The sequence below is a fragment of the Eleutherodactylus coqui genome, chromosome 1, assembly GCF_035609145.1.
Source record: "Eleutherodactylus coqui strain aEleCoq1 chromosome 1, aEleCoq1.hap1, whole genome shotgun sequence".
In the NCBI taxonomy this organism is placed as follows: domain Eukaryota; kingdom Metazoa; phylum Chordata; class Amphibia; order Anura; family Eleutherodactylidae; genus Eleutherodactylus; species Eleutherodactylus coqui.
In genome coordinates, this window is record NC_089837.1 from 487,449,232 (window position 1) to 487,469,583 (window position 20,352).

The following is a 20,352-nucleotide window of genomic DNA, read 5'->3' on the forward strand; positions in this document are numbered from 1 at the left end:
TGGGGTTTTCAGAGATTCTTAAAAAAAACTAATAAAAAGGCTAAAAGTGGCTAAACTACAGAAAAAAAACATACTTCTCAAATGTCTCCCTACTTCAGTGCCATTGCTCTGGTCCGGTTCTGGGCCAGAAGTTCCTGCTGCGTTCATTATTTATGTGACCGCTAGAGTCAATCACTGGCCTTAGTGGTCATGTGTGCATGAACAGCGGTTGACTGCTGAGGTCAGTGATTGGCTGTAGTGGTCATGTGAATGCCATGTGATCACTGCAGGAACTTCTGGCAATGAAGTGGCAATGCTGGAACGGGATGACACTTAAGAGCCGAGCATGGATTTGTTCTTCATTTTAGTCACTTATATAGACAAATGGACCTTTCACATGGGATGGGATTGTCTGCACGGTGCAGCGCAGATGTGGATTTTGTCAACCAGTGCCGATTTTGTTGCGTTTTTAATTGTGGAAAGCATTCTGTAGAATGTCTTGTGGAATTTATTGCGTTTTATTCCTTAGACTTTAATTGTATGTCTATATTCCCTGGATGTTAGAAATCTGCAACAACAAAGCATCCTTAACCCCTTAGTGACCGCCCTATAGTGTTTTTATGTCCTACCGTTGCAGGGCGTGTATGGAGGCAGATTACGCCGCTATCCCTAATTCCACAGTAGAAAGAGTTTCCGCTGCAGAATTTATTCTGGCAGTCTTGAAGTAAAGACGTGCGGATTTTAACAGGTGTGAAATTCAAGTTCCATAGTGTGGTATATAAAGATATTGATAAAGTGTCCCCAAACTGTCCAAATCAATTTGCCGTTCAGGACCCTGGAAAAGCTTAGTGGATTCAATATTAATTCCACCTTCCTCCCTGATAAATGACAATTAGATGCGAATTACCCCCCTTCCCGCCCCAAACCCCTCCACTGGTGAGGATCGACACCTTGATTGGTTCTCATAGACATCCTGGCTGCAAAATTCACATCAGAAGGAAATCTTTTAATAAAGATTATTGGTTGTTTGAAGGTCCTAGCCCGATATAAGGTATGTTTTTGGAGTCAGCGGGCCGGCTGATCAAAACGCTTCCACACATATCGAGGTGCGGACCCCAGAATACCTCCGAATGGTGTACCTGGGCATAATTTACGTGCCATGCTTGGTATCACTGATACCCCCACCTCAATACTCCTTAACAATATCAGATGGGGTGGGGGTATGTGTGTTCTGAGGTATCCTTTGTAACTTGGGGCTCAAAAAACCCTGTTGTCAGACCTTTGGAGATACGCCCAGCGTAAGGACTTTCCCTTTGCTCTCATGACTTCGCACAAACAGAACCTTAGGCCGAACATTCCAAATCTGGTATCTCTATTTAATCTTTTCCCTGTTGTATTTTAATACTGTCTTATTGTGGATGCCTGTATACCCTTATATTCCTGTGTAAACAGCCTATTTGTATATCCTTTGTGTATATATATATATATATATATATATATATATATATATATATATATATATATTTGCACTGCTGGTCTTTTTTAGAATAAATCTGCAATTTATTAGTCAAGCCTTATCCGTTTTAAAAGGAGTCATAGCTTTGAAGATTGTTTTCATAATTCATAAGACTGGGTTCCAGTTTACCTGTAAAAGCTGGTGGTGGCAGCGGTAGCATGTGGGTATTGTTAGAGTAGGGTAGTATTATTGGTAGAGTGCGGGAGCCATTTGACCAGGTCAGGTGGTGATTTGAGCTTTCGTTTCGCATGTCTGCAGAAGCCCGGGAAAGCTGGGTACAAATCAGCCTGTATTCTAATGACATCGTGTTTGTAATTCTAGAGTGATCGATCGAGGCTCTGCCGTGACAAATTGGTAGCAGCAAGTGCGCTCGGATTAGTCAATCTGTGACACATAGGACTAACACTGTGATACAGAAATCTCCGCTCTGACTAATTGCGTCCCGTGTGAAAGGTCCCTTATTGTAAGTCAGTGATGAACAATGTTGAAAAAAAGAAAAAATGGCAGAATAGTGGATTTTTTTGCTTTTCCTTTAAAATTAAATAAGTAAAAATAAAACACTAACATATATGGTATGTGTAATAACACGTTGCACAAAAAACAAGACTCCATATGTGTGTCGATGCAAAAATTTAAAAGAAATTCTGTATGACAATGGGGAGCTAAAGAATCTAAAAATTTTGTGTGGTCATAAATGGCCTACTTCCTAAATCAAACCTCTGGGCCTGGCAAAAATGTGTCCCATGAGCAGGATAATATGGTATTAGTGTATCTTGACGCCACCAGAAGTGTGGGTGGTGACAAGATACACCCAGGTTGACTGCTCAGCCACTCCCCCCTCTCAGGTCCTGCAAATCAGTAAAGTTTGCTTACCAGACGAGGGAACGTTCGCCGCACAATGCCTTCCCCGATGGGCTTCCTGCACTCGGTAGCGGTGGGGGACAGAAATGGAGCGTTGGCGCAAAATACAGCACCTTCCCCACCTGGCTGCCTGCACTCAGCAGTGGTGGGGGCCAGTAACGGAGTGGCGACGCAAAATTTTTTTTGGCAGCGTCCTGCCTCTACTGGGCTGTGGCTGTGGACTGTTAACGCTGGGGGACAGAGACGGACCGGCGGCGGCACACACCTTTCCTCGGCGAAGTGCGTGCACTGGGCTGTGGTGGCAGACATGGAGGTAGCGGCAGTGGCAGACCACCTTCCCCGACGCCCTCCATGCACTCTGCATTGCCCACTGACATTGAGGAAGCGCCGGCGGCACTGCGTGTTCCCCGGCCACCTCACTCCACTGGACAGCTGTGGCGCTGACACAACGGGTTCCCTGTCTGACTACATGGACTGCCCACCGCCACCGGACAATGAGGGAGCGGGGGACCTATGGCGGCGCTGGCACATCGCTGCCTGACAGGGAGTTAGGGAGGGAGAGACGGGGACGCGGGAGCTGGAGGGAAGCTGCAAATCTGGTATTTATATTCTGGTAACAAGCTGGGTTACACTGTGGTTGCCATGGAGGGTTAGGCTGAGGGTTCGTTTCAGTGTTGGCCTTATTACTGAAACCAGCCCTAAGCTTAATCCTCTCTCCCAGCATTCACTTAATCCCCACGCTGCCAGGACCTTGTACGCTTCACCCTATCGGGAGCTAGGGGAGTAGCAGGGGCATTCCTCCTGTCAAACCCTTAGCTTCCTGTGGCGTCAAGATAGACTAATACCGCATAATATTACCTGACACCCCCCAGTCTTGCCGTTCTGCTCTAGATTCACCACTTCTTGGGTCCTCCTTCAGTTTTGGTGACTATGAGTACTGTGACTATTTCTGTGACTGCCTGATGCACATTGAGCATTAGTTGTGCATTTTTAGTCTAAAACACTACACGCTGCTCTGATTGGCCAGCACTGCACACACGAGCAGAGTTGGCAAATCAAAAAGCAGCATTACCCTTTCCAGTCCAATTTCTCTGCCACCCACACACTTCTTATTTATTTTGGGTGAGAAAGCGCCCGTTGTGGATTCCTCGGAATTACTTAACAGGAACATGTAAAAATGAACTGTCATGATGCAATTTTTTGAAAATTAACAATTTCCAATCCAGTGTCGGCCCTTGTCCGACATTAAGACTTTCCTGCCTAGTGCCTATGTTGGATGAGGTGAGACACTTGTTTCTAATAGTATGCAGGACAGCGCTCTAGTGTCGGACGCTGTTCTGCATATGCATACTACAGTATACAGGAAAGCACTGTCCTGCATACTGTAACATACATATACACAACTGCCTCCGACATCGGAGCTCTGTCCTGCATACTGTAACATACATATACAGAACAGCCTCCGACATCGGAGCACTGTCCTGCATACTGTAACATACATATACAGAACTACCTCCGACATCGGAGCACTGTCCTGCATACTGTAACATACATATACACAACTGCCTCCGACATCGGAGCTCTGTCCTGCATACTGTAACATACATATACAGAACAGCCTTCGACATTGGAGCACTGTCCTGCATACTGTAACATACATATACAGAACAGCCTCCGACATCGGAGCACTGTCCTGCATACTGTAACATACATATACAGAACTACCTCCGACATCGGAGCACTGTCCTGCATACTGTAACATACATATACACAACCACCTCCGACATCGTTGCGCTGTCCTGCATACTATTAGAAACATGTTTCTGATCTCATCCAACATTGGAACTACGCAGGAAAACCTTAATGTCGGATGAAGCACAACACTGCCTTGGAAAGGGTTGAGTGTCTCAGACTACTGATGCACAGTGTAGCATCTTGAAAGAACCTGCAGGTTCCGGTAACCGGTAGATCTGAAGCAGAATGGGGAGAAGGAAGAGTAGCAGGTAATATTTCTCCCCTCCAGTCCCAGAACAAATTTTGTCCCCAGGGGCTCGGAAGGTCACTTTAATTGGCTAAGCAACGTGAGGAATATAAACTTTTGTTATTTATTGGAAGCGTTGCTCAACTTTGGGACTTAATTGCAGAAAATATTAAGACATCGCTTCCAAATAATTTCCCTATTGCAATTCTCAAAATCTCTGCCTTTAGCTGCGGGGGACCTATAATAGTGTACATAGGGTTCTAGTATTTGGATCGCACCAACAAGCGATGATGGTAACTGCATTGCCTATAATGGGCCGTGACCTTGAGGTGGGAATTATTTTGTTATAAATAGGTTAATCTTGTGAACGTTTCTTGTAAGAATTGTATCTGTCTAGAAATCAGCCTTCCTTTACAGCACAGCGACCCCCGTTTTAGAGAAGCGTGCATCTGTCCAAGATGACATTTTACAATAAGCTTTATCATTGGCTTTCTTTGCCATCTTCGCATTTCAGCTACAGTGGTTTATTTTCTAAGGCTGGAGGCAGTAACCAGCCGCACTTAATGCTCTGTTTGAAAGTGGAATCCTGGATGCCGTACATCCGTGACACATGGAGCAGAGAAGAATAGATGCAATTTGTCAGCTAAACAATCCCCTTAATCTCCCAGCAGAGATGCTTTCTTTCATGGAAAAGGTTAGACGTTCCCACTCCTAAAATGATGTGCATGCATAGAGCGGGGGCCGTTCTCCTCCTGCCATTTATGAAGGTGTAAAGCATGTGGCATTAACTGTTCAAGCTGAGTCGGAGAACTGCAACTTTGTACAAACTAGCTACAAATGGCATACCTTCATATGGGATGAAACAATGGAGATGATACAAAACAATTAGAACTCTTATTTACATCATTTTATTTTTACCTTGAGACTATTTAGTCAAGGGATTTCATCCTAATGGACAAGAGTGATAGTTTGCTCGGAAGATTAACCCCTGATCCTGTTGAAATGTGTCCAATCAGGTATCAGTCATCTTATATTTATTTCTACTGTACCTTTTAGAACAAAAATCCGTTCCATCGCAGATCCGGCACAAAATGCTGGGAAAAATGACGGTCAACTGAATGGAAACAATGACGGTCAACTGAATGGAAACTAAACAGACCCCATTATAGTCAATGGGGTCCGTTCGGTGCTGTTCAGCTCCATAATAGAGCAGGAAAACTGCCCCTGACGCAAATATGAAAGTAGCTTTATCCACATTTGTTGTTGTTTTTATAGTTATTTTTGCAGCAACTAGGCAACACCTATCAAGGCATAAGCAAAACACTTATAGAATACTAGTAGATAGTCCATCCCATGATGGTGACTGTAATACAAAATGCATTCACTTAATGGCAGAGTTCTTGTTGGCCACAGGTTGGTGAAGTAGAAGCAGGGAAGCCAAATGCACAGGTTTGTGTAACTTCGATGTGGACCCTGACTGTGTCTGAGCAGCTCTTCGCTACACTGGTCAGTGAGTGGCACAGCATCGTTCTCCCTCAACCTCCAACCCTCGGCAAGTGCGGTCCTCAGTATCCTCTACAGTATAAAAAATTGGGTGTCAAGTTCCCCTCTATTGGCCTACATATATAAATGCGTTATCATGTCATGTGGTCATCTAATCACATGGTGGTAGTATTTCAGTTACAAACTGATAGTGTATATTATTAGATACTTTACAGTTTTTGGTGTCATTGTACAAAAAAGACATTGGATTGGTTTCAGAGGCACACAAAGAAAGCAATAACAGGCATTGGTCGACTATAGTAACCAGAAAGACTATCAGTATTGGGTTTACTCTGTTTGTATTACTAGCAGCATGAATTCTCCTGTTGGGTTATCCTCTCCTGCTTTCTAAACTGCTGTTGAAACAGTTGATCTGCAGCTGTTCCCACAACTGATACATTGGAGTGGATCCACTGACCTCATTATTTTGGCAACCTGTGTAAATGAGCAGTTCCTCATTAGCTAGTGTCCCTTTAATTGCCTCTGGCGTCTGCAGTGTGGTTGCTGTTGACAGCAGTAACAATGCGCATTTGTATGTAGTGTTTCTTGTTTAAGTCTTAGTACCTTGTTCTAGTCTAGTTTGTTCTTGCATTGTGGTCTTTTTAATCTGGTTGTCTATTCCAGTGTTGCTGCCTAGTCTCTGTTTTTTGTCTACTCATTCCTTGGTTGTATCTGCATAGCCTTGATTTTTATTCAGCTTGCTTGTTTGGCTTCTTGCCTAGGTCCTAGTGCCTTCTTTTTCTCTCTTAGAACTCTCCCATTATTGTAGTCTATTACCTGGAGCACTTTTTTTTTTTATATATTGTGTTTCTTCTTCTCTGGGAAGTTGCCAGGAGGAATAACTTAGGATTGCTTATGGACAGTGGTGTCTGTTGTTAAGGTCAGTGTGAAGAATAAAATAGGGAAAGACATAGGGAGAGCTAGCATTACGGGATATAATCTCTTTTGTTATTTCTGTTCCATTCAATCTACTCCATTCTCCAATGCCAGTTTCATCACCTTCATCCTCATCATCCGATTGCCATAATCTTCTCCCCCTGTTATCTAATGGCGAGTGCCTAGTTTTGTATTGGTATTTTCTACTGTTTGATATCTGTTTCATATCTATTATTCTTGTGACGGTCTGCTTGTTACACTATTCGGCTCTATTGTAAGTTGTGGTGTATTTGAGTACTAGAAGACATAGTTAGTACCCAGGAAAGACAACTTCTGTAGGCTAAGTCAAGTTCTGTCATTAGGGTAACTTAATAAATATGTCAAAATATATCAGTAGACAATACAGAGATCTTTCTAAAGCATTCACTAAGTCTAGAGGAAAGAATATTTATATATCATTATAGACGAAGATTCTTTACAGTAAGAGCAGTGAGACTATAGAACTCTATGCTAATGGAAGTTGTCATGGTTAAAGAGGTTTCTGTTGATACAATTGATGACTTATACTCCGATAGCGCATCAATAGTTATCACTGGGAATCTGCCACTGAAAATCCCCAGTAAACAGTTGATTGTCCAGACCACTATTAGTTCAGTGGGGCTAGACATGGCCATCGGGGTCGGAGCAAGAAGTCTTAGAGGCGGCTTTACTCCCATTGAAATCAATGGGAGCAAAGGCACCTAATTATACTTACAGCTCTGCATTGGGATCGGAGCTGGAAGTCTCAGACTCAGCTTCGCTCCCATTGAGTTCAACAGGATTGAAGCCGCCTCTGAGACTTCCCGCTTCAACCCCGATGTCAACATCTGGCCCCGCTGAACTAAAATCGGATGGTCAGCTGATCGCCGGGGATTTCTGGTCATCAATTGCATTTGCTCAGAAAACCCATTAAACCCTTTCCAATCCAATTTGTATCCTGGTTTTCCTAGGGGGCTTACTCTTTTCCTGCTGTTATACAATGGCGCTATATGCTGGCTAAAGCGAGTACTGCATGAGGTGACACGTTGGATAGGCACTGACAGCTGAGAGGCTGGCAATATACAGTAAGAGAACCCCGATGGATGTCTTCCAACATCGGCGCTGTACAGCCTTAAATCATAATGTCTTTGGACGTCAGACGGTGGATTGGAAAGGGTTAATTAATTGTACAAGTGATCTGGATGTCTTTCTTGAGTGTAGTAATTTCACAAGCTCTGTTTACCAGATAACTGGATCCATTGTCATGGATCCAGAGCCCTTTAATGTGGAGTCTTATTTGTTAGTAACTAGAGATCAGCAAGCGTACTCGTTAAGGCAAAATACTTGAGCGAGTTCTGCCATTTTCGAGTACATGTCTGCTCATGCCAAAAGATTCGGGGGCCGGCAGGGGGCGGCAGGGGAGAGCGGGGAGAAACGTGGGGGGGGGGGAATCTCTCTCCCACTCCCCCATGCTCACTCCGCAACTTACCGCTCACTCCCGCCAGCCCCCGAATCTTTTCTCACGAGCGGGCAGGCACTCGAAAATGGCAATACTCGCTCGAGTATTTTGCCTTAACGAGTACGCTCGCTCATCTCTACTGGTAACATAAGTTCATCTGATCAGGAGAATGTTTCTTTACATGCGATTAGATCATCTCAGAAAGTAGCTGTTTTGTGGTGACTAAACATGAAGAAGTATAAGGATGGTGCATTATTGTACACATCGGTAAAAGGCATTTGAGGGTTATAGAAAGAACAAAATATTCTTACGTTTTTGTATTTTAATTAAAGCCATTAAACATTTCAGCCATGTTGGATTTCACACACTAAAAGTGTGAAGATGTTTGAATTACTTGTATACATCTTTTCTCATTTTCTTTTGGAAAGCCCTTGTGGATTTCATATTATTATGAGTAACTTGTAATTACACAACTTGTACAACATATACCAACCACTTGTGGAAGCTTTTCACTGCTGGAGCATTCTTTGCGATGTTATACAGTGTGATTCAAAAGTCAGGGCCATCCAGAAAATCTTCTGAACAAAGATACGAGTAGGAAACTTTGTAGAACACTAATACCCCATTTATACTGACAGATGATCGCTCAAAAGTTGCTTAAACGACAGTTTGAGTGACAGTTTTGAGCGATCATCCTTGCATACTTTATAGTAGCTAATTCGCTACTGTACAGCTATGGAGGCGCAGCGGGACACCGCCGCTATCTCTCACCGAACACTACAGCTGTTCTGCATAAGCAAACAGCTGTAGTGTTCTCTGCGCTTACAGCCCGTGCCCCTCTGTGAATTTACAGCAGGACACAGGCACAGAGAATCTTATCAGTGCAGCTGGCTGACAACAGCTGATTGCTCAATTCTAGCAAGCTAGAATTCAGCGATCAGCGACTCGTGTGCAAAAACTGCACAATGTCCCTGCATTTAGACAAAGCGAGAATCGCTCAAAAGATTCTTTTGAGCAAATTTTGAGTGATTCTCGTTGTGTCTAAATCAGCCTCTAGATGGGTGAGGGAAAACCTTTTGGCATTATGGTGATGCTTGTTGCTAATTTTGGTGACAATCATCTTGGATTCGGCCCCAGAAACTTCAGTGGAAAAGAGGTCATGGAATACATGATTAAGGCCGCCTGCAGACGAGCGGGTCGGATCCGGCAGCGAGAAATCTCGCCGCGCGATCCGACCCCAGAGCCTGCAGGGACGAGCGCGTACTCACCCGCGCCTGGCGGCCCCGGCTCTTTGATGTGCCGGCTGCCGCGCAGCCGGCGCATGCGCAGACCGGAGCCGGCGGCCAGGTGAGTGCGTGCCCCGCAGAAAATTAGAACATGCCGCGGTTTGTTTGCCGCGCGAGATTTCGCGCGGCCAAACCGCGGCCGTCTGCATAGGAGTGCGTATTGTAATGCACTCCTATGCAGACTTTCAGCGGCGGAAATCCCGCGGGAAATCCCGCGGCGGGATTTCCGCTCGTCTGCAGGCGGCCTTAAAGGCAGATATTGACAGGTGCAGTCATACGCCTGCAACCAAAGTTATGGATGATGTCATGTTGAGTATTAACCCCTTAGGGCTCAGTCAGACAAGGGTTTTTGTGCAGGCATGTTAGGTGTGTTTGAGAATCGCATCTATTAGAACCAATGCTTTCCAATGAAAGCGGTCGCATGTCTGTTTTTACATGCGAATAAAATTCGAACCTGGAAAATATAGGACAGCGCTTTGCGCTTCTTGTGTGGTCACGCGAAATTCGCACATATATTGCGGCCCCATTGAAAGCAATGGGAGAGGATCGCTATCCCCTGCTGCGGCTGTGATAGCTACAGCAGGGGATTTCTTGGATGTGAAACCCCTTGTTGTTGTCACATCAAGGGGTTTCACCTTGTTGTCAATGGGGCCGGCAGCAGGAGCCCCATTGAAAACATACGGAGAAGATCACGATTCTCTGCCACAGCTGTGACAGCTGTAGTAGGGGATTCCTTCATCCCCACGGGGAGTCACCTCATCACTGAACACAGTCCCCTTGTCACAGTGTTCAGTGACAAGGGGACTCCCCGCGGGGATGAAGAATTCCCCTGCCACAGCTGTTACAGCCGTGGCAGAGAATCACAATGTCCTCCCATTGCTTTCAATGGGGCTGGCGCTGATGGCCCCATTGAAAGCACAGTACCTATTGGTCAATCAGTACTATTGGTCACAGTACTGATTGGTCACAGTACCAATTGGCTGAGTACTGTGACCAATCAGATGCAGTGCTCAGCTATCATTTAATGAAGCACAAATGACAAGATAACTTGATTCTACGGGTCAGTATGATTACTACGATACAAAATTTCTGTAGTTTTTTTGCTGTACTTCTTTTAAAATATAAGCAAGGGCGTAACTATAGAGGGTGCAGGGGATGCGGTTGCACCCGGGCCCAGGAGCCTTAGGGGGCCCATAAGGCCTCTCTTCTCCATATTGGGAGCCCAGTACTATGAAAAAAGCATTATAGTTGGGGGCCCTGTTACAGATTTTGCACAGGGGCCCAGAAGCTTTAAGTTACGCCTCTGAATATAAGATATCTTTGGAAAAAATTCAAGTATTTTCTGCCGCCATCTTCTGACAGCCATGACCTTTTAATTTTTCCGTCAACATAGTTTAGCGAGGGATAACTTCTTGCGGGACGTCCTGTAGTTTCTATTAGTACCATCTTGCAGTACATAATACTTTTCGATTGCTTTTTAATGCATTTTCTTCTTGGAGAAGGGGTGACCAAAAAAAAGACGCAATTCTGGCATTTTTTTAATGATGACCTTCACCATGCAGGTAAATAATGCATTACTTTGATAGATCAGACTTTTATGGACGCAGTGATACCCAGTATTTTTTATTTTTTTTATTTTAAGTACGGCAAAAGTTTTTTTATGTGTTTTATTACCTTTTTATTTTTTTAATAATTAATAAGGCTTTTTTAAACTGATTTTTTTTTTTGTCTCTATAGGTGTTTATGAAGTTATGTTGTTATGCTAATCGCATCTCTTTTCATAAAGTAGAAGATGCCAACAACAATCCAGTACAGAATTAAGATTATCCTGATGGTCTATGACAAAAGTTCACATGAGGCAGCTGAGGTAGTTTTGCTGCAGGAAGCAGACAGTGCCATACATTGTGTAGTGGCCTTGGTTGGTACTGCAAGCTGAGTATTATTGGAGTGAAGGTAATTCGGTCTGCAATCCCAATCCGGGCTACTGCACAATGTATATAGGTACGCCACAGCCAGACTGCTCTGGTGCTGGCTTATCTCCCAGAAAAAAAAATCAGATGTTGAATCAAATGTTCCTGATCCTTCCTGATCCTTCTTTCTCCAGATATGATCTGTCTGGGGAAAAGTTAAGCTGCTCCCATTCACATCATAGAATCACCCAGCTCTACCATTATTGGCCAGTTCAAATGGCTAAAGTTTAATGTATATGGAGATCTCTACTGTAAAGAACCTTTTCCCATATACCGTATAGTAGTTGTCTAAGTTTTGACTTTCCTCCACACATAGGGTCCTTTCTTTTTAACTTTTTTTTGTCGTTCCGCTGTCTTAATTTTCATGACAGCAATTTTTGTATTTTTTTGCTTTACACATGAGGTTTCTTATGGTGTGAATGGAATTTGATCTTCAGTGTTTGAAGGGGTAATTAAGGGTTAAAAACAATATTTGTTTCCGTAATTTTTCTAAATTAAATCGATCAATTCATAGGAGTCGAGTCTTTTTGTAACATTTATGCAAATGCCAAATGTGTGTGCGGAACTGTTAGTAAAGTCATCTTTTTCTAAGGGGGTGTAATCAATAAGATGCAGTATACAATATGCATATGGCATGTTAGCTTAGTTATTTTGTGCTGTACTCTTTTCTGTGTCTCACTTCCATTTATTATATATTGACAGATCATATATGCATTTGCTCTACCATTAGTGGGTGTATAGACATCCCCTTTACATTACAAAATAATTTTTAGATATGGATCTGTACTTTAAAGGAGTTATCCAGGCTTTAAAAATTAATGGGCCATCAATATCTGATTGTTGGGGGTCCACCGCCTGGGATCCCTGCCAATCAGCTGATTGAAGCGGCAACAGTGCTTGTGTGATCGCTGCAGCCTCTGCAATATTTACATCTTAGCACAATCCTGAGTACTTAGAATGCCATATTTGTTTATAGCAGCTATTCTGAGTATAGCCTGTAGTACTTAGAACAGCTGCTATAAAATATACTCAGATGTAAAACATTGAAGTGGCTGCTGCACTCACAGAAACGCCGCAGCCCCTTCAACAAGTTGATTGGCAGGGGTTACATCCGGTGGAGCCCTGACGATCAAATATTGATGACTTATCCTGGGGCCATCCAGTTCTGTTCAAAAACACTATGGCGGGATGTTCCTTTAAAGTCTACTGTAGAATATTGCATGTTTACCCATTTAGTGATTTTTTTTTTGCCTTTTTGTAGTGTTTTTTGTGTTGGTGATATTTCTTTTAAAACACAGTATGCACTACGTGGATTTTTTTTGCTTGGTCAACGTTATAGAACTTAAAAAAAAAAAATAAAAAGAGCACAAAGAAACTCTTTGGATAAGAACAAAATGTCAAAAAATAAAAAATGCAACCAAAAAGTCTTGTCAAAATTGAAAATCCTTGGAAATGCAGATTTTGGTATGGACTTGCAGGTAGGTATAATAGAGGCGGGCACTGCTTTATGTTATAATCAAAACTAGCTTATTTGCCAAAGACAAAAACGAACATGTAGCACAAAAACAAAACAAAAGCGATGAGTGAAAGAAGCAATTAAGCACTGAAAGGAGTAACCATATATAGAAATATCTAATAATACTTCATTGTTGCTTTAACATAATTCAAACAAGATTAAAACACTTAAAAGTACCCCACGACACAAAATAGAAACACATGGGCACATACCACAATAGTAGCTATCCACCCTCCGCCCTGACATAATAAAAAAGCTTCGAAATCATAAAATATCTTAAATATAAATGAATACAATCCTCATTCTTACATGTGATACTTAAATAATAATGGCATGCAATAGTAGAAATAACCCAACAAAGTGCAAAACCATCACAAAGTATCTAATAAATTACTCAGTGTTAAGCCTAAAGTAGGGTCACGGTGTCAATTGTGCTGTGACCTTTGGGTTGTGGGTTAGTTTGGGGTGAGAGTTCCAGTGTATGTATCTCAGTCTAGCCAGCCTGTCAGGCTTTCTATTAATATATATAAAGCGTCTCTCTTGTAGTAAGGACCACTGGTTATACTTTCTGTGTACTAAGTCAAAACTCTGTATCTATTAGTTCTCAGTACTTGTTTTGTAGTTAGCTTTTGAGGCTAGTATTTCATGTACTTAGGTGAAAAGTTAGTTTAGTTGCCAGTTTGGTTTGGATCGGGTATCAGCTTCTTTCCTTTAGTGGGGTCACCCTTTTTAGGGTGGGTGCTCCACTTCAGAGATTGGGCCGGTCTGGCTGGTTCTGACATATTTGTTTACCAGTTCTTGAGAACTTTCTCTTACCTGTATAGTTTTCCACATTGCTCAAATCTTGTTAGTCTATCAGAATATTCCATGTCACTTGCCTCTCAACTAGATTTCATCTCTGGACTAGTTTACCTTTGTTTGTGCTGTTTAGCTGAGCTGAACATATTTACCATTGAATTAAATACTCACATTTGTCTAAGCTACCAGCTATATTCATTCATTAGTTCGAATTAATGTGCTATTCTGAGTTGTTGGTCCTTCAGCGCACTGGCAAGCTAAAGCCCCATTTACACACAAAGATGATTGCTCAAAATTTGTTCAAAAGATAGCTTGAATGACAGTTTTACTTAAACTACTAATAGGCATTAATGCCCATTAGTAGCTTATTAGCTTCGTTTGCATGTAAATGAGGCTGCCTTCGCTGTATGCAGATAATAGCGGTTGGTCTGTTATCTGCATACAGCTCCATTGTTCTCTTGCGGGACAGCAGTTGAAAACAATGTTATCAGCGCTCCAGTGGAGAATCACAGCGTGTGGTCCCTGCTATCAGCTGGCTGGCTGAACTATGGTTTTTATGCTGAACTAAAAATCATCGTTCGGCAGAAAAGGAAAAATTGGTAGCATTTATACACAACAATTACCGCTCAAAAGCCATCATTTGAACGAATTTGCAGCGATAATCATTGCGTGTAAATTGGGCTTTAGTCAAGTTTGACAAGTTTGTTTTGAATTCCCATATCATGTCCCATTATTTTAGGCAAAACCGAGGGTTATAACTCTTGCCTGGAATGTTCCTTTAACACTTTAAGTCAGTGTTTCCCAACTCCGGTCTTCAAGGCACCCCAACAGGTCATGTTTTCAGGATTTCCTCAGTATCGCACAGGTGATGTAATTCTTGTGAATGCCTCAGACATTGCCACAGGTGTTCTTACTATAGGATATCCTGAAAACATGACCTGTGGGGGTGCCTTGAGGACCGGAGTTGGGAAACACTGCTTTAAGTTGTCAAAGCACAGTAGCGGGTAATATTAACAGATATTGACTTTGATTAGAAATGTATTGGCAATCTACTTCACAGTGCTCATGTTCCGTTACGACTACATTGACTGTTGCCTGCCCCCTTTGTGAGGTGAAGCATTACCGCACCTGATAGGACCTGAATGATGCTGAGTTTTATTCTGTTGTTGTTGCTATGGGGGTGCGATGTCATCCTTACAAATTGCAGTTGTTACCAGCCCTGAAACTGCACAACAACGTGCGGCGATCTTCTTTCTGCGAGACTATGGAAACTGTAATGGAAACTGATGGTTTCATGGACTCTTTAGTGTTTAGTGATGGAGCCGCCTTCCACCTTTCAGTACGTAATGTCAGAATCTGCAGGGGGAACCACATGTCTACATAGAGCGTATGTGCGACTGCCCCAAGGTGAATGCAGTTCGAGCTATAACCTGTAGGAAAGTGTATGGACCATTCTTGTTCCATGAGGAAACAATCCCGGGATTTCTTACCCACAGCTGGAACGGGGAATCCCAGGTGTCATCTTCCAATGGGGTAGGGCACCCCCAACCCGTTATTATAACAGTGAAGGCAAAAGTGAGCTTATCAGGCGACTTCCAAGCAGATGGATTGGCTGTGCAGGTGGTGATGATAGTGACCTTCTTCCTTGGCCTCCATGTTTCTCGGACCTTATGCCTTGTGATGTTTTCTCTAGAGGAGTGTTAGAGTCTACATGCCACCCTTACCACCCACCAATACATGATTTGTGAGGACGCATCATAGAAGCCATTGCATCAGTCAGTTGTAATATGCTGAGTGTATGGTAGGAACGATGTGTGTCCAGGGACAAAGGGGGTCCCATTGATCACCTCTGATGTCGAAAACATTTTTGATGTTGCGCTGAAAACTTTTTTGAGTTTGTTTCCATTTATATCAAATTTCTGTATCTGAGTGTCATTAAACATGAGTTATGGGGAGGGGGGGGGGGGGGTCAAATTGGAAAGATCATTTATAATAACCCAGTATGTTAAACTGGTTTGATATGAAATTGGTGTGTTAGAGATAGGGAATTTAGATTGTGAGCCCCATAGGGGACAGTGACTGAGGAAAGTATGTGTACAGCGCTGTGGAATATGTTAGCATGAAATAAGCAAGAGAAGTCAATAAATATAAATCCTGCCTATTTGCTTGGTACGATTAATATTTCTACATAAACAAGACACATCCACATCTGGCTCTTTTCCTCCCAAAAAATCTCATTTGCTTGGTAATATGGCAATAAATCACCCCCATCATTCATCCTCATTGTATTTCACAGCCGTCCTAGTTTATGTCTTCCTACCACATATCCATCACCCTTCCCGTAAAGCAGCTATGATATAATCAGGTCAGCCTTATACATTTCCTCAGAACTCCCACAGCACCAACAAAATCAAAAAGAATAAAAAGTTTATCATCTGATAAGACGAGAAGTCGATTGAAAATGTGGAATATTTGTTCTGAGAAGTGAAGAAAAGTCGTCTTATTGTTATGTTTTGTGCCTCACGTATGCTTGTCGAGATGAAGATTTATGCTCATTTCTTAAGGCGCTTGTTTTGTTTTTATTCTTCAGCCGCAGACCATTCAGGACACGTTGCAGAGAACGCTGCAGTATTATGAGCATCAACTCATTGGGTAAGAGCAAACTCCATAGAATATTAATAACCAAACAGTAGAGGAAATCATTTGTTTGTTCTTGGGACCATTGAATGTTTTTGCTGTTGGCACAAAATTTTATGCAAATAGAGGTGCCTGTAACGGGGGCTAAGGAGGGCACAAGGGGCACATATAATACCGATGGGCGTCCACCACCTTAAGGACCTAGAGCAGTGTTTCTATAAGGGGTTAATGGAAATGAAGATGTGCCAAAGTATCATGAGCGCCAAAGTCAACCCCAAATTTCAGCATAGCATGATAGTCTTGCCTAGAGGGCACTTACTGATTAGTTGAGGCTGATGCAGGAGATTACAGGGTGTAGGATATCCTGCTGGAGCCTGGTGGGTGAGAGGCATGATAGCCTGCAGAGGGGCTGTTTAGAAAGTGCAGTGGAGGACCTGGCGTGCCTGCTGGCTGAAGCCAGAAAGTGGTTGGACTGTGCAAAGTCGCAGAACGGAGGGTAGAAGAGCTAGCATGAAAGACCCTGGAACGCTATGCTAAGGAAGCACAGACTGCCTGCACCACGAGGCTGAGGAATATTTTGGTTCCTTATGGCTGACGGCGGTCTTGATGGGTATTGCAGTTCTTCATATCATGGTTGCTTCATTTGAGCTTTCACTTGGGTCAACTCTTCTCTAATAGAGCTCAGTGCATGCTGCAGTTCTTGGACCGTTTTCTCCCAAGTTTCCTCTTGACCGGTCGCCATTGATGGTTTGAGACTTTGCAGCATATGGACCATAACTCTCCTCCTGCCAGACACCCTGCACACTCCTAATGGTGCAGCAGAAATTGTACCTTATATTTGGGGAGCCTCAGCCATAGCAACCTTTTAAGCCTTTTTATGGAAGCCCTTACATTTCTTTCAGGCACCTCAATAGGGCACGTTGCACTGACGGAGCTAATCCACCGCCTCTCCAGGGAAAATCAGAGCAATGTTAAGATGAAACTTAAATAATTAAAATAGTAACACTTTTAGTCAGTCAGATCCTTCGCTGCAGCTGGCAGGCTGTGGGATTATCTGCAATCATCTTCTCCAATCTGTAATCTCCGGCATCGTCTTGTCATGCATACTCTACTCTGCGATCTCTTCAATATAACAGAGTAGAGCAAACAGAAGACAATTGAAGAGTCTTCATCTGTCTTCTCCTTTCTGCTGTACTCTGTGAACATAGTTCCTTTATTCTCCTTTAACGTAATATACCTTGCCCTCCCAAATTGCCGAAATGCCCCCTGGAACCAATTGTCCAAAAGACAACCTGACCTGGAGGCCTTCTCTGCTAATTTTTCATGCCAAGGCTCGTTCTCCTATTCCTCCTAACCAGTATTTTGTAGTTATGACTGCCATGTCAGCATATTTTGGGGTATTGTATGCTGAGCTTTGAAACCCCCACCTTTCAGAAAAACAGGCATTTGCTGTTGGTTTTTTAACAATTCAATCAGTTCTAGGCATTAGTCTTATCTCTTTTGGGGTCTAAGGATGTTGCTGGCCCATTTGATCACTATTGGTTTGCATTGAGCTCCTCCTCAGGTCCCAGGACATAGATATCCTAAGATGATCCAAGGTTTAATTCGCTGGATAGCATCTATCAAAAGCTGGAACCAAATACAATAGGAATGGTTTGGAGGTGTGGAAGCTATGGTAAACCACCCCACAAAAATCTGTATCAGATGCGTTAGAACAATGAGACAGGCAAATTAGATGCAAAGTCAAAATGCAAGTGGTTCTTAATGGAGGTCAGATTGAACCTAAATAGGATAAACATAAATTTAGTCAGACAAACCATAGATTACAGGCTATATACACATAATTTCTTTTTTCTCATTGGCTTTCATTAGCAATTTCTGATTGTTTGATTTCTCTGTTTGTATTGTTCTCTAAGGGGCTGTAATCCACTCTGGGTGAATTACTGCTCTTATCAGCAGTGAGGGGGGACAGAACTACTCAGAGGATGATAGATAGCTGTGTAGTGTAGAGTGGGTGTGGTTATGCAACACAGCCCTGAAAGAGGAGAGCGGAGGAGGAGCTGAGCTTGTGTATATTCATGAGATAGACCTGCTGATCAGTATGAGGCTTTCTAAATGCACGAGAAGGAAAACACAATGCGAAAACAGATAAGTGCATAATTTTTTTCTGCAGGGACTTAGTAAGATTAAGTATTGATTTTTGATGCACAGAGGTTTCCATAGCCTTTAAGTAAGGTTAGGTTGGGTAGGATCAGTGTATGGTGCAGTCAAGGAAGCTGGCTCATACTAGGTGACATTCAAACAAATCAAATCAGACAGTACAGAGGGCAGTATAGGGCTTGTGCAATTACGACCTGAAGGTTGCAAGTTCAATCCCCGCTTGATTCAGGTAGCCGGCTCAAGGAGCACTCAGCCTTCCATCCTTCCAAAGTCTTGCTGCTCCAGAGCTAACAAACTGTTTTAGCTCGTCTTATAGTTTTTACATACCATTTCTATAGATACCACCATAAAGCGTTTCTTGATGCATCGAGTTGCAGTTAGAGGTTAAGATCAAGACTCGGGCCACCATCACTTGACCAAGCAAGCATTTAACGTCGTAACTATAATACATTCTATTTGGTTATATTTCTGTTTAAGCACTTAAATCAGTACTTTAACAACTTTTTAAGCCTTGGGGCACCCCTTAACATTTTTTTTTACCTTCAAGTACACCTATTAAATATATATATATTTTTTGCTCGCTTGTGATGTTTTCATACATCCCACTTCCCATAGTGCCAATCGCCAGCAACTAATTAATCTGTAATTTAGCTGATTCCGACTCCCTATCCAGGAGGGTTCTGGCACCCCTGGTGGTTTTTTTGCAGCTGCCCAGGGTGCCATGGTTGAGAATCACTGGCTTAAGTGGCTTCTATAGTGACAAATACTGTATAATATGTGTGCTGTCACTCCCATCAAGTTTTAATGGGACATCAGCGTATATGCCACTGATGGCGAACCTTTTAGAGGCAGAGGGCCCAAACTGCAACCCAAAACCCACTTATTTATCGCAAAGTGCCAACATGTCAGGAGGCAGGGCTTATCACGATGTATGATTTTACCCCCATCATCCTAAAAAGGACAGGGCTGCTTCAAAATAGACTGGGTGCAGATCTTGACTGCTTTCTGGATGCGGAAATAATGCAGAATGTCCTCAGCGGAAATTTCTGTGGAAAATTCTGCAGCATTTCCGCATCCAAAAAGCAGTCAAAATCTGCACCCGGTCTATTTTGAAACAGCCTTGCATTCCACAGCGGCCCCCAGCGGTAATAGTGAGATCCCACTGCGGCCCCCTATGTAATAGTGAGATCCCACGGCGGCCCCTTGTGTACTAGTGAGATCCCCCCCCCCCCCCCCCCGTGTAATAGTGAGATCCCACGGCAGCTCCTTGTGTAATAGTGAGATCCCCCGGCAGCCCTCCGTGTAATAGTGATATCCCTCGGCGGCCCCCGTTGTAATAGTGACATCCCTCGGCGGCCCCCGTTGTAATAGTGACATCCCTTGGCGGCCCCCGCTGTAATAGTGACATCCCTTGGCGGCCCCCGCTGTAATAGTGACATCCCTCAGCGGCCCCCAGTGTAATAGTGACATTCCTCGGTGGCCCCTTGTATAATAGTGAAACCCCACCCCTCCCCTCCACACTCACAGTTGTGGTGTGCTCTCCTCCTGTGCCTCAGCCTCTGCAACCACAGCTCCCAGGGTCGGCGCTGTCCTGTATGCCGGGGCCAAACGGCGCTCTTAGCCTTTCCGCAGTCCCCCACCCCAGCCAATTTAGAAGCTGGGGGCGTGAATCAGTTGATTGACTGGTGTATTATGTCATCACCCCTTACTCCTGGTGGCAACATAATACACCAGTACCGCATATAGCGAAGAC

General features: G+C 43.4%; 1 protein-coding gene across 1 annotated transcript in view; it reads left to right on the forward strand.

The window, feature by feature from the left end:
• Positions 1-20,352, forward strand: part of GUCY1A2 (guanylate cyclase 1 soluble subunit alpha 2) — a 193,611-nt gene that overhangs the window by 38,269 nt on the left and 134,990 nt on the right. Inside the window, exon 2 of the mRNA XM_066586260.1 lies at positions 16,393-16,454. Coding sequence (XP_066442357.1) covers positions 16,393-16,454 — 62 coding nt within the window. The remainder of the gene's footprint in view (positions 1-16,392; positions 16,455-20,352) is intronic.